We start from the raw sequence: 14,425 nt of genomic DNA, 5'->3' as shown, positions 1-14,425 counted from the left end.
CATTCCCAATCTCGTCAGTGGTTTCTCTGAGCTGATTAAGAGGGAAGAGCCCAAGTGGTCCCTTGGAGCCCTGTCACTGGAAATTAGGAGGACATTGGAAAGGCTGGCTAGAGGGCTGAAGGCTCTAGGAATGCTTACTTTTTTTTTTTTTTAAAGATTTTATTTATTTATTTGACAGAGAGAAATCACAAGTAGACGGAGAGGCAGGCAGAGAGAGAGAGAGGGAAGCAGGCTCCCCGCTGAGCAGAGAGCCCGATGCGGGACTCCATCCCAGGACCCTGAGATCATGACCTGAACCGAAGGCAGTGGCTTAACCCACTGAGCCACCCAGGCGCCCCGAATGCTTACGTTTTTAACAGTCTTTTTTTTCCCCAATGCCCTGGTTCTTTGTAATACTAGCAGAAACTAAAAGGGGTTTGGTTTTGTTTAGGGGTCTTTATTTGCTAGAGTTGAAAGTTGAGAATTTTAGTGGGCTTTCTTTTGAGTGACTCATCTAGAATGTGAGCAAACTGGTTTGGCAAATTAACTAAGCCTGGAAAGAACATAATTTCCCATTCTATCCTCATCCTTTTAACTAAAAGAGAAAGATCCTGGTTCAGTCCATTAATAAATGCAGAATTAAATGTTACCCATGTGGATTCAATATCTAACAAAAACCCAGAGTTTTCTTTGAAAACAATCTGAAGCTGATTGTAATAGTCACAAACAGTGTCATCGGGCTTTTGTGTATAAACCTGAATTTCGTTCCAATCAACTATCTTAGGAAAAGCTACTGCAATTGCTTGACGGAGACATTTGGTGAGTGTTCTAGCATCTTGGCAGAAGTTGGAGGGGGGTTATCTTTCTAAATACCTTTCTAGATGTTCCCATCAGTCTAGTTTCATCCAATGTTTGGCCTGGTCTTCACCAACAAGCATGTAAATTTGATACAAATCTGAGAAACCGGGTTGGTAAAAGTTTGAGTGACTATGTCACATTCTGCAGGAAATCAGTGGGGGTCCTCAGTCACTTTAGGAAATGCATTAAGGGTACCTGGGTGACTCAGTCGTTGAGCGTCTGCCTTCAGCTCTGGTCATGGTCCCAGCGTCCTGGGATAGAGCCCCGCATTGGGCTCCCTGCTCTGCGGGAATCTTGCTTCTCCCTCTCCCACTCCCACTTCCCGTGCTTGCAGTTCCCTCTCTTGCTGTCTCTCTCTCTCTCTCTGTCAAATTAATAAATAATCTTAAAAAAAAAAAGAAACTCTTTAACTGTAGCTCCCAATTCAGCCTTACTCCAGGAAACATAAGAAATTTGGAGCTTATTCGGATCCCCAAAGTGTTTAACTTTAAAGGAGGCAGGTTTTAATAGGTTCAGGAGAGAAGGAAATGGGAAGAGTTTTGGAGGGAGAAGGAAGTTTGGACAAAGGATTAGAATGCGGGATTGAGGTATAGAGGAGGTGAAGTCAGTGCAGAGGGTATAGAGGTAAATGGCACTGGAGATGGGGCCTGAGCAAAAGGTGTCTGCCACATGTCAGGAGACAAAGAAAACAGTGGAGGGAGGAAAAGAGGTCTCAGAAGCCCTTTTTACTTTTTTCAATTGTTTATTTGCCTCAGTTAATGTAGAAATAGTATTTTGTGGGGTGCCTGGGTGGCTCAGTCAGAGGAGCATCCAACTCTTGGTTTCAGCTCAGGTCATGAACTCAAGGTTGTGAGATGGAACCCAGCATCAGGCTCCACACTTGGTGCAGAACCTGCTTGAGATTCTCTGTCTCTGCCCCTCCCCCTGCATGCATGCATGTGCTCTCTCTCTCTCTCTCTCTCTCAATTAAATTAAATGTAATCTGGAAATAGTATTTTGCAATGAGGCAAACTTGGAATCTTGAAAATGTTTGGAAGCCTCAAGGTACCAATTAAAATCAGGGTCTTATTCAGTTTTGTTATTGTTGTTTTGTTTTGTTTTGTTATTTTGAACTGTGGCTTTCTAATTTAATTTTGAGAAAAAGTAGTTTTGGGAGATCAAAAGTCTTCTATAATGGCCACTGGTGTACTTTTGGCTAAGTTGGTTTATGTAGTTAGAGGGAACCACAGTTTTTTAAACAAACTATTATTATTATTTTTAAAAGATTTTATTTATTTATTAGAGAGACAGCGAGAGAGGGAACACAAGCAGGGGGAGTAGAAGAGGGGGAAGCAGACTCCCCACTGAGCAGAGAGCCCAATTTGGGGCTTGATCCCAGAACCCTGGGATCATGACCTGAACTGAAGGCAGATGCTTAATGACTGAGCAACCCAGGTACCCCAGGAACCACGGTTTTTAAACATGAAACCAGCCAGGGTCTCAGAAAGAAGGGGGTGCCTTTAAAGTATTTTGATGACTGGGGTCCCACTTCTTAGAAGGTTTTTCAGGAATAGCTTGGTTCTAGAAGGAATCAGGCCAAAGGCCAGCACAGTTCCAGTAGGCACAATTCTACCAGAACCAGTCTGGTTCCAAACGGAGTCCAATCAAAAGCCAAAGAATAGTCTCAGAAAGGACAAAGCTTTAAAACAAATCCCAAAGAATACCTGGAGAACTTGAAACACAAAGCAAGGAGAACTTTAATCCAGCAGAAAACTTACCCTTAAACTCTATGGTTGGGGAGCATAACTGGTTCTGTGGCTACCAGCTCAGATTTTGCTCACTAGTCTTGGAGTTGTTGGGGGTCTTCTCTGGATTCTACTCCTGATCACCAAATAATGTTAACCTTAAAAAGAAAACTGTCGGTTATTATAGCTGCCAAAACAGGGTTATTTAGGAATAACAGAGAAGTATAACTGGGGACATGCAAGCTCTGGCAAAACCATAGGCAAGGTGGGAGAACAAAGGAAAAGGATGCTCTTTTCTAGAGGAAAAGGGGGAGCTGGGAGACACAAAGTCCACTGAAATAAACTAGGATTTCCACCTGCATTTGTTTTTCATTGGCTGAGTTGAGACAGTCTCTCATTGGCTGGGCAGTTGCTGGGAGAAGGAGAAAACCTTTCTCCCTCCTGCTGGGGTAGTAAAGTAGTAGGGACTTCAAAGGTATCTTCCTGTTGGGATCTGCAAATGAGGGGAATCAATAGGGCGAGAGATCCCCCTCTGGCCTCCTACCTGCATTTTAGTGAGGTTTCCTTTTCTTACTGTTCACACAGTTCACACACTGATGTCCAGTGATTGTCTTTCTCATGTGAGTCGAGAATTTTCTTTGGTTCTTCATATGCTGAGTAGTTTGAATTATATTCTGGACATTTTGAATATTAGAATATGAGACTCTTGGTCTTGTGTAAACCCTATGGGAGAGGTTTCAATTTCTGTTTCATCAGGCATTGTCTCTTCACAGGCAGGCACAATAGCCCTTGTCCTTGTTCTAGGGCCAGGACAAGGGAAGCAAGTTGGCTTTGGAGGGGAGGGGAGTGGATGAAGATGAGGCAAATCCTGGGGGAATCATTTGAGGTCTCTGTGTCCTGGAGATGCCAGAAAATGCCAGCAAGAGGCAGATTTGGGAATCCTAAGTAGGCCAGGATAAGGGGGTAGGAAGGCCCCTACTCACACACAAATGGACACAGTGGGCATACTCAGTGCTGCATGCCTTCCCATTGACCATTTGTGTGGGGCGTGTTCATAGCATACCTCATGCTGAGTGATGCTCCTCACACCATTCCCTGTGGATTCCTTCCTTCTGTCAGACTCAATCTGTAAGTCCCCTGATAAATCCTCCCTGGAGTATAAGTGTGAGTGGGTATGAGGAAGGAGTCATTGAGTTTCAGACAGGTAGGGTCTGTGTGGTTCCTCGCCTCTGAGCAGAAATATCCTTAAGGTCATCATTCTTCTCTTCAAGGGCAGCAGCCACCATGGCCTTTGATATTGTTGCAGGCCTGGACAAGGGAGGACAACGGACTTTGGCGGGATAGACAAAATTGGGGCAAATACTGGGGGAAAGATTTAAGGTATCTCTGTCCTAGAGGGCCCAGGAACTGCTAAGAGAGGGCCAACTCAAGGATCCCGGGTGGGGCCTGGATAGAGAAGTGTGAACCACCCAGGACATGAGATACACTGCACCTGCCCAGTGCCACCAACTTTCCCATTGCGCTTTGGCAGGGGGTGTGTGCAATGCATTCTGGATGCACAGCTGTGAAGACCCCACCCCCATGACGCACACGGGGTTGTAATGCACCTGCGCAGTGTCATGTTCGTTTTAATCTGGCATTGGCGTGGTCTTCCTGAAGTGCCATCTGGTTGCAGAACTGTGCAGGTCACATCTTACTGTCTGGATTTCTTCTTGGTGACTGAGACTCAATTGGTAGGTCCCCGGATCAGTCCTCTCAGGAATTTAAGTGTGAAGAGGGGGGCAGCAGTTTTTGGGAGGGTAGGAATGGTGTGGTATCTGGCCTCCAAGGAGGAAGGTCCTCAAGGTTGTCCTTTTCTTCCGGGAGTCTCCGCAGGCATGATCATTGTCTATCTTGGTGGGTGTGGAATGGAGGAGGTCGGGGGAGGATGGTGAATGTGGGGGTGGGCTTGAGGTGAAGATTGGGCATTGTGAGCCGTGATTTAACGTATCTGGATCCTAGAGGTGCCAGCAATTGCCGACAGAGGGCAGATTACAAATCTTTAGTGGGGCGTGGGTGAGGGGGTGGGGAAGCCTGCACCCCACCCACACACGCAGGACGCACTGCGCCTGCCCAGTAGCATACTCTTTTATATCCGCAGTTGGCGTGGGGGTCTGCGCAGTGCTTTCTTGGTGCAGAGCTGAGGGGATTGCATCTTAGCATCTGGATTCCTTCCTGGTGACTGAGATTCAATTGGTAGGTCTTGGGATCAGTCCTCTCAGGAATTTAAGTGTGGAGAAGGAATCAGAGGGCTATGGGTGGGTAGTGGTGGTGTGCTTTCTGGCCTCTAAGGAGGACGACCTTTTCCTCCAGGTGTCTCCCAGCCCTGGCCATTGTCTGTCTTGGTGGGTGTGGGACAGAGGAGGATGGTGGATGTAGGGGTGGGGTTGAGGTGAAGACTGGGCATCCTAGGCCATGATTTGAGGTATCTGGATCTTAGAGGTACCAGCAATTGCTGACAGAGGGCAGATTAGAAATCCTCAGTGGGACCTGGATAAAGGAGTGGGGAAGCCCCCATCCCATCCAACACGTGGAATGCACTGTGCTTGCCCAGTAGCATATTCTTATATCCGCCATTGGCGTGCAGTTCATTTAGTGTGGTCTGGGTGCAGAGCTGTGCAGGCCGAGTCTTACTGTCTGAATTCCTTCTTGGTGTCTCAGACTCAACTGGTAGGTCTCGGGATTAGTAGTCACAGGATTTGTGTGAAGTAGAAGAGCCAGCAGGCTTTGGGTGGGTAAGGGTGGTGTGCTTTCTGGTTTCCAGCGAGGAAGGTCCTTGAGGTTGTTCTCCTTTTCCTCTCGGTGTCTCTGCGGCCATGGACATTGTTTTCTTGGTGAGTGTGGGACAAGGGAGGATGGTGGGGGTGAGATGAAGATCCGGCATCCTGGGGGCCTGATTTGAGGTATCTGGGTCCCGGAGGTGCCAGGAATAGTTGACAGAGGGCAGATTAGGAATCTTCAATTGGCCTGGATGAATCAGTGGGGAAGCCCCCACCTGACTCTGCACACACGGTTTGCCGTGCACCTGCCCAGTACTATGCGCTTTTTAATCGGCCATGTTCATGCATCGAAGAGCTGTGAAGGTTTTGTCTTAGTTAAGTCTGGATTTTTTCCTGGTTTCTGAGACTCAATTGGTAAGTCTTCGGATCAGTCCTCTCAGGACTTTAAGCATGAAGAAAGAGTCAGAAGACTTTGGGTAGGGGTGGTGTATTTTGTACCTCCAAGGAGGAAGTTTCCCGAGGTTGTCTCTTTTTTGTCTGGGTGTGTCCAGAGCCCTGATCATTGTTTTTCTAGTTGGGTTGTAGGGGTGGGGGTGATGAAGAAAGATCAGGAGGGGGCCCAAGCTTGATTTGAGGTATCTGGGTCCTGGAGGCATTAAGAATTGCCATCAGAGGGCAGACTGGGAAAACTCAGTGAGGCCCGGATGGAGTGGGGAAGCCCCCACCCCATACTGCACATGGGGGTTGCAGTGCGCCTGTGTGGTGGCATGTTCTTTTAAATCTGCTGTTGGCGTGGGGTTCATGTGGCGTGGTCTTAGTGTGGAGCTGTGCAGGTCATGATTTACCATCTGAATTCCCTCTTGGTGTCTGAGACTCAGTTGTTGAGTTCTTGGATTACTTCTTTCAGGAATTTAAGTGAGAAGAAAAAGCTTGTAGACTTTCTTTTGGGTGGGTAGGCGTGGGGTACTTTTCTGACCTCTACGGAGGAAGGTCCTCGAGGTTGTTCCCCTTTTTCCTCTTGATGTGTCTGCATCCAGGGCTATTGTCTTTCTTTGTGGGTGTGGTACAAGGGAGGATGGTGGGGGTGGGGTGAGATGAAAATTCCGGTGTCTTGGGGATCTGACTGGAAGTATCTGGGTCTCGGAGGTGCTAGGAATTGCCAACAGAGGGCAGATTAGCAATCCTTGGGCCCAGATGAGGGAGTGGGGAAGCTAGCCTTCACCCGCCCAACACATAGGATGGAGTGCGCCTGCCCAGTACCATGCGCTTTTTATTCGGCCATTTTCATGGGGTGCAGAGCTGTGCAGGTCGCGTCTTGCCATCTGGATTCTTTCTTGGTGTCTGAGATTGAGTTGGTAGGTCTCCGGGATCAGTCTTCTCAAGAATTTTAAGTGTGAAGGAGCCAGCAGACTTTGGGTGGGTAGGGGTGGTGTATTTTGTGGCTTCCAAGGAGGAAGGTTCATGAGGTTGTCTTCCGTTTCTCCGGCCGTATCTACAGCCCTGGTCATTATTTTTCATGCTGGGTTGAAGGGGTGGAGGTAAGATGAAGGAAAATCCGGCACCTCAGGGGCTTGACTTGAGGTTACCTGTGTCCTGGAGGCTGCAAGGATTGCCAATGGAAGGCAGATTAGGAATGCTTCGTGGGGCCCGGATGAGGGAGCGGGGAAGCCCCCACCCCCACCCTGTGCACATGGGTCGCAGTGCGCATGCGCCATAGCATGTTTTTTTTAAAATCGGCCATTAGCTTGGGGTTTGTGTGGCGTGGTCTGAGTGCGGAGCTGTGCAGCTGGCGTCTTACCATCCGGATTCTTTCTTGGTGTCTGAAATTCAGTTGGTAGGTCTCCGGGATCAGTCCTCTTAATTTAAGTGTGAAGGAGCCAGCAGGCTTTGGGTGGGTAGGGGTGTGGTGTATTTTGTTGTCTCAAAGGAGGAAGGTTCATGAAATTGTCCTCAATTTCTCTGGCCGTCTCCACAGCCCTGGTCATCATCTTTCATGCCGGGTTGTAGGGGTGGGGGTGAGATGAAGGAAGATCGGGCACCTTGGGTGCTTGATTTGAGGTATCTGTCCTGGAGGCCCTAAGAATTGCTAGCAGAGGGCGGATTCGGAATGCTCAGTGGGGCCCGGATGAGGGAGTAGGAAAGCCCCCACTCCCACCCTGCACACACGGGTTGCAGTGCGCTTGTGCAGTGGCATGTTCTTTTAGATAATCCGCCATCAGTGTGGGGATGGTGTGGCGTGGTCTGAGTGCGGAGCTGTGCAGGTCGCGTCTTACCATCTGGATTCTTTCTTGGTTTCTGAGATTCCATTGGTAGGTGCTCGGATCGCTCTTACTAGGAATTTAAGTGTGAAGTAGAAGAGCCAGCAGGTTTTGGGTGGGTAAGGGTGGTGTGCTTTCTGGCTTCCAACAACGAAGGTCCGTGAAGTAGTTCTCCTTTTCCTCTCGGTTTCTCTGTAGCCAGGGGCATTGTATTTCCGGGTGGGGGTGGGGTTGAGATGAAGATCCGGCATCTTGGGGGCCTGATTTGAGGTATCTGGGTATCGGAGGTGCCAGGAATTTCCGACAGAGGGCGGATTAGGAATCCTCAACAAGGCCGGGATGAAGGAGTGGGGAAGCCAGCCTTCCGACCCCACCTCCAAACAGCACACCGGTCACAGTGCGCCTGCGCAATACCACGTGCTTTTTATTCGGCCATTTTAGTGGGGCGCAGAGCTGGGCAGTTTGCGTCTTACCGTCCAGATTCTTTCTTGGTGTCTGAGATTCAGTTGGTCTCCAGATCTGTCCTCTCAGGAATTTAAGTGTGAAGAAGGAGCCAGCAGGCTTTGGGTGGGTAGGGGTGTGGCGTATGTTGTGGCCTCCAAAGAGGAAAGTTCTTGACGTCCTCGTTTCTCCGGCCGTGTCCATAGCCCTGGTCATTTTCTCTCCTGCTGGGTTGTAGGGGGGGGGTAAGATGAAGGGAGATCGGGCACCTTGGGCGCTTGATTTGAGGTATCTGTGTCCTGGAGACCACAGGATTGCCATCGGAGGGCAGAATAGGAATGTTCGGTGGGGCCCGGATGAGGGAGTGGGGAAGCCCCCACCCTGCGCATGCGGGTTGCAGTGGGCCTGCGCAGTGGCATGTTCTTTAAAATCCGCCATTAGCGTGCGGTTTGTGTGGCGTGGTCTGAGTGCAGACCTGTGCCGGTGGTGTTTTATCGTCTGGATTCCCTCTTGGTGTCTGAGACTCAGTTGGTCAGTTCTCAGATTACTCCTTTCAGGAATTTAAATGTGATGAAGGCACCTGTAGGCTTTGGGTGGGTTGGTGCCGTGTGCTTTCTGGGCCATACAGAGGAAGGTCCTCGAGGTGGTTCTCCTTTTTCCTCTCAGTGTCTCTGCAACCAGGGCCATTGCCTTTCTTGGTGGGTGTGGGAGAGGGAGGATGGTGGGTGTGGGGGTGAAATGAAGATCTGGTGTCCGGGAGAATGATTTGAGGTATTTGAGTTGTGAAGGTGCCAGGAACTGCCAGCAGATGGGAGATTTGGTAATGTGGTACTGTGCCTGAATGAAGGAGTGGGAAACCCTACCCACTTGCGTTGCTGGATTGAGTGTGCATGCCCACTGTTGTGCTGTTTCTCAGTGGCCATTTTCATGGGTCAAGTACAGTGTGTTCTGGTTGCGAAGGTGTGTGGCTTGCATCCTATTACCTGTATTCTTTCTTACTGAGACTTAATTGATAGGTCCTCAGATCAGTTTTCCTAGGAATTTATGTGTGTGAGGGGTCAGCCAGTTGGCTTTGGACTAGTAGCGATGGTGTGGTTCCTGGCCTTTGAGGAAAAAGTTCAAGATCATCATCCTTTTCACAAGGATTGGGGCTGTCATGGAGGCAAGAGGAACTACTGACCGAAGGAAAATTTAGGAATCTCCAGAGGCGGCCTAGCTCTGGGGGTGGGGGAGCAGCGTGCATGCCTAGCCCTGCTGCATCTTTACCCACAGGTGTGGGGTATGTGCAGTGAATTGTGAGTGTTGAGCTGTGTGGTTCTTGTCTTACTGTCTGGATTCTTCTCTCGCTGAGACTCAGTTGGAAGGTCAGCAGATCAGTTTTTCCAAGAGCTTAAGTGTGAGGATGGAGCCAGTAGGGTTTTTTTGGGGAGAGGGGTATTAGGGTAGTGGTTCCTGGCCCCTGAGGAGGAAAGTCGTTGAAGTTGTCTTCTCACAGGTGTCACAGCCACCATGGCCCTTGATGTGGTGACAGGACAAGGGAGGAGTTGGGAGTGGGAACAGATAGGGGTCTGATGAAGATGAAGCTAGTCTTGGGGGCATTATTTGAGGTATTGGGGTCATGGAAGCACAAGGAACTGCCAACAGGGCACAGATTCGGGAGTCCCCTGAGTCTGAGGGGCCCTGGGTAAGTAGCAAGTCCAGTGGTAAAGAAAGGTCCTAGAAACGGGGAACCTTGTGAGGTTGCATCCCTGAGACTTGTAGTGTACCAAACAGGACCAAGAGAGGAGAGTGCCCCATATAGTCTTTTTATTATAGGCACTTAGCTCTGCAATTTTAGTGCAAAAATAATTGTAGACCGGTGTGCCTGTGTGGCTCAGTGGGTTAAAGCCTCTGCCTTCAGCTCAGGTCATGATCCCAGGATCCTGGGATCGGGCCCCACATCAGGCTCGCTGCTACCCCCTCTCTCTCTGCCTGCCTCTCTGCCTACTTGTGATTTCTGTCAAATAAATAATATCTTTTAAGAAAATAATTGTAGACAATACATCAACAATGAATGTGGTTAAGTATTCCAATAAAACTATTGGAGGTGTGGAAAGAAAGGGCTTGGCAAATAAATGTGTGAGAGCAGTAGTTACTCAAGTCTTAATTATCTGGTAGTATTCTCTTATATACCTCCAGGATGGTGAATGAAGTTGTGAAGCCACATCACTTTCAAAATATATTGTGTTTCTTATGTGCCTTATGTAATTTCTGTTCAGGCCATGACCTGAACAGTCACTTTTGTGAACCATTAGATTCCATGTGATCGGAGAGCATGCACAATTAAATTACCATTAGACTGACTTTAAAAATATTCTCCATGTTTGGCGGGTATGTGTGTGTGGGGGGGAGCAGAAAGCACATTTCGCTGTGTGGCCACAGAAGTGGTTAAATATGACTATCCTCTCAAGTGCATTTTCCAATTCCCAGTATTCTGTTTTCAGTGGGAACTATGAATTGGCAAGTGAGGTCAACATTCAGACCTAGAGCAAGACGAGATGATGAAAAATCTTTGCAACTGGTTGGGCCTATGGTTGTAAGTACTTGAACAATTGTTTTTTTTTTTATTAGTACAAATTTATTTTTGTGGACATGTTGAACTGCTATAGATATGCTGATAAGGATTTTCCATGCCGATAAGGAGCATTTATCCAAGAGTGTTACATTCTGAGATTTTCTGGATGGATGCTGTTCCGTTCCTGGGAAATGCACCTGATGACTTGTTTTTCATGCATATTAACAGCAGACTGCACACATCCATCCCAACATATGTGAAAATAGTTTCCAAAGCCTTTCAGAGTAGCCTTTGTGGGAAGAGTAATTTTATTAAGAATGTGTATATTGAATAGTATTGGAGAAATGTCTTTAGATTTTTGTTGTTGGTGGGGCCATTAAACCGTTTTATAAATGCCTTGTGGATGTGACCTCTTTACTAGCTGTGGAGAGTCTGTTCTGCCAGTCTTCAGGTCTTCTTTCTGGTTACCCAGTTAGGTGGGTATTATCTATATACACGTGTATATATGGGATGAAATGGGCTTAGAATCCTCCTGCCCTGCCATCTTCTGCAGAAGTGAAACGTCTTTAGATTTACTTAGGATCAAATGTATCTATGTATTCATGTATTGACATTATTGATGTGTGTCAACAACACAACTTTTTATCTATTTACATATACACACGCATACCCCTAGGCCCAGCAGCCTGACGCTGAGCCATGTTATGGCAAGGAGCCACCAACTGAGCGTCAGGATATTATACCTGATCAAGAGAAAAAAGATGAAGGAGCATCTGGGATTCAAGGTGAAGGGAAAGGGAAGAAGAAAACCCTCTTGGGGGCGAGATGTGTGTGAGTGTGTGTGCGTGCTGTGCGTATCGTGATATACTCATAACAGAAGGGAAGACAACAATAGGAATCTCAAACATTTCCTGGAAATTGGCTGGAAAAGTGAAGAGAATGGAGTTTGGAACTGAGGGCAGGCTGTTCCTCACTATAGTACGTTTCCCCTATTTTATAAATGAGAAAATTGGGGCTCAAGGATTGTGGTTATCAAAGAGCCATTTGGCTATTGAAAACAAAATTTACTGTTTTAAAGTGGCTCTTAAGGGACGCCTGGGTGGCTCAGTGAGTTAAAGCCTCTGCCTTCTGCTCAGGTCATGATCCAAGGGTCCCGGGATTGAGCCCCACATCAGGATCTCTGCTCTGCAGGGAGCCTGCTTCCTCCTCTTTCTGCCTGCCTCTCTGCCTACTTGTGATCTCTGTCTGTCAAATAAATAAATAAAATCTTAAAATAAAGTGGCTCTTAAAAGGAGTTTACATTCTTCTGTGGTTAGGAAAACCAGAAGAGGGACCCCTGGGTGGCTCAGTTGGTTAAGCGTTTGCCATTTGCTTAGGTCATGATCTCAGGGTCCTGGTATGGAGCCCCGCATTGGGCTCTCTGCTCACCAGGGAGTCTGCTTCCCCCTCTCCCCTTGCTCCTGCTCGCTCTCTCACTTGTTCATGTATTCAAATAAATAAATAAAAATCTAAATTAAAAAAAGAACCAAAAGGTTAATTATCCTGAGATTAATATGGGACAAATAATTTCTCCCAGATGTATATAGTATTCCTAGTATATGGATTTTGAAGCAAGATCTTTACATCATTCAGGCCACTGTTAAAGGTGTCTGGAAAGTGACTGACCACAATGTCCATTCATTTCTTCCTACTCTCCCGCCTTTGTTCTAACTATAAATAGTATGCTTACTGTTACTCACAAATAACTTTGCTCTTCCTTTTGGTTCTTTGTTGTGCATGGGATTCACTTACGGAACATTACATACAGGACAGGGCCTTTGGACCTAAGTATAACTTTGTTAAAATAAAGTTAAGTTTTCTTTTACCCTTAATGGGGGTGGGTGTCACTACTCTAAGATTTGTCACAGGTCTGCAAATAAACACTTGGCTAATTCTTCAGAAAATCACACTTTAATTATAATTTAAATCCTATCCATGGTGTAGACTTCAGACTTTGTAGAGTGGCTGCTCACTGCTCTTAGTACACTATGGAAAAACACTAGAATTATACATGAATTATGGTTTATCCTTAGGCTGTCATTTAAAATAAAGGTTTCATAATACAGGAAAAACAGGTAAAGTCCATTCCTAGTTGCTACTAATATTGCAAAAAAGCCCCTACACTGAACTGCATGTACATTTAAAAATGGTTAAGATGGGGATGCCTGGGTGGCTCAGTGGGTTGAAGCCTTTGCCTTTGGCTCAGGTCCTGATCCCAGAGTGCTGGAATTGAGCCCCACATTTTATTTGCCTCTCAAGTAAAATCTTTTTTTAAAAAATGGTTAAGATGGGGTATTTTATGCTATGCATTTTTAATTTTTAAAAAGATTTTATTTATTTGACAGATCACAAGTAGGCAGAGAGGCAGGCAGAGGGGGAGGGGGAAGCAGGCTTCCCTCTGAGCAGAGAGCCCGATGCGGGGCCTCGATCCCAGGACCCTGAGTCAAAGACAGAGGCTTATCTCGGCTCAGCCACCCAGGCGCCCCTATGCTATGCATTTTTAAACCACAATTTAAAATGAAATAAAAATGAAGTACTGTCGTCTGAAGTACAATGTCATATATTTTTATTCTTTGTAGTTCAAAACCACAAATTTACAGGAAAGTAACAAGAATAGTACAATCATATATATACTTATGTTTATATAAAATCTTCACCTGGGTTCACCAGTGATTAATAGTTTTTACCGCTTTGGTTTCATGTCCTCTTCCCCTCCCTTTATATATACACACAGTTACTGATCTGTTTACTATTACTACTGTTAAGTCATTTACATAAAGTCCAACTATTATGATCCTTTGCCCTAAGTACTTTAGTGTACGTATAGCCTCAGAACAAAGAAAAAGTCATTCTCTGGGCTGACAACTGTACAGAAGTTTGACAGCAGGGGAATATTACCATTTAATATACAGTGTAAATAAAATTTCTCCAGTTGTCCTGATAATTTCCTTCACATAATTTTTTTTATCCAGAGTCCAGTTCAGGATCATGCATTTATTTGCATTTAGTTTTTTTCTAAAGATTTATTTAAGAGGGAGCAAGTGAGAGTGGGGGAGGTGCAAAGGGAAAGAATCTCAGGCAGACTCCCCATTGAGCCTGATGCATTCCTGTGTGTGTGTGTGTGTGTGTGTTGGGGGGGAGGGTTGCGGCTCAATCTCACAACACTGAGATCATGACCTCAGCAGAAATCGAGAGTTAGATGCTTAACTGAGCCCCTTGGGTGCCCCAGATTTAGTTTTTCTTTTTTTAATCTGGAATGGTTCTGCACTTTTTTTTTTTTTTTTTTTTTTTTTGCTTCTGCACATTTTTGATGAGGACAAAGCAGTTGGTTTGCAGAATGTTTATCACTTTTGGGCTTTAAGACTTTTCTTTTCCTTCAACATTTATTGGCATCTGCTCTTGCCATGTAACATGCCAAGTACTGAGAAATGTGCTTTCAGCCTTGATCTCACAATCTGGTCAGAGACGCAAGTCACTGGCAAGTATAATCCCAAGTACAGTATAGGTAAGTTACAAAGGGGACACCTGAGTTTCCTGAGGGCAATTTTGAAAAGGGTAGAGGGTAATAAAACCCTGCCTTGCTAGTTTCTGGTAATGGACACCTGAAATAACACTCCTGTAATTCTTACCACATTTATTACCACACTAGCCTAAGGCTTTCATTTCATAACACTGAGGGAATGAATATTATTTCCTTATTCATCTCCCATGTTTTACTTATTTTTTTATTTTACTTATTTGAAAGAGAGAGACACAACGAGAGGGAACATAAGCAGGGGGAGTGGTAGAGGGAGAAGCAGACTTCCCGCTGAG

The 14,425-nt window shown here is 46.3% G+C and overlaps 1 protein-coding gene across 1 annotated transcript; it reads left to right on the top strand.

The window, feature by feature from the left end:
• Positions 1-10,510: 10,510 nt before the first annotated feature.
• GAGE10 (G antigen 10) lies at positions 10,511-11,408 on the top strand. Its single transcript, XM_059385256.1, has 2 exons — positions 10,511-10,594; positions 11,250-11,408. The coding sequence occupies exons 1-2, from the start codon at positions 10,511-10,513 to the stop codon at positions 11,406-11,408; spliced, it is 243 nt and encodes an 80-aa protein (XP_059241239.1).
• Positions 11,409-14,425: the final 3,017 nt, after the last annotated feature.

This window comes from Mustela nigripes, chromosome X, assembly GCF_022355385.1.
Source record: "Mustela nigripes isolate SB6536 chromosome X, MUSNIG.SB6536, whole genome shotgun sequence".
In the NCBI taxonomy this organism is placed as follows: Eukaryota; Metazoa; Chordata; class Mammalia; order Carnivora; family Mustelidae; genus Mustela; species Mustela nigripes.
The sequence above is the reverse complement of the archived record's forward strand: the minus strand, read 5'-3'. Positions and strand labels throughout refer to the sequence as shown.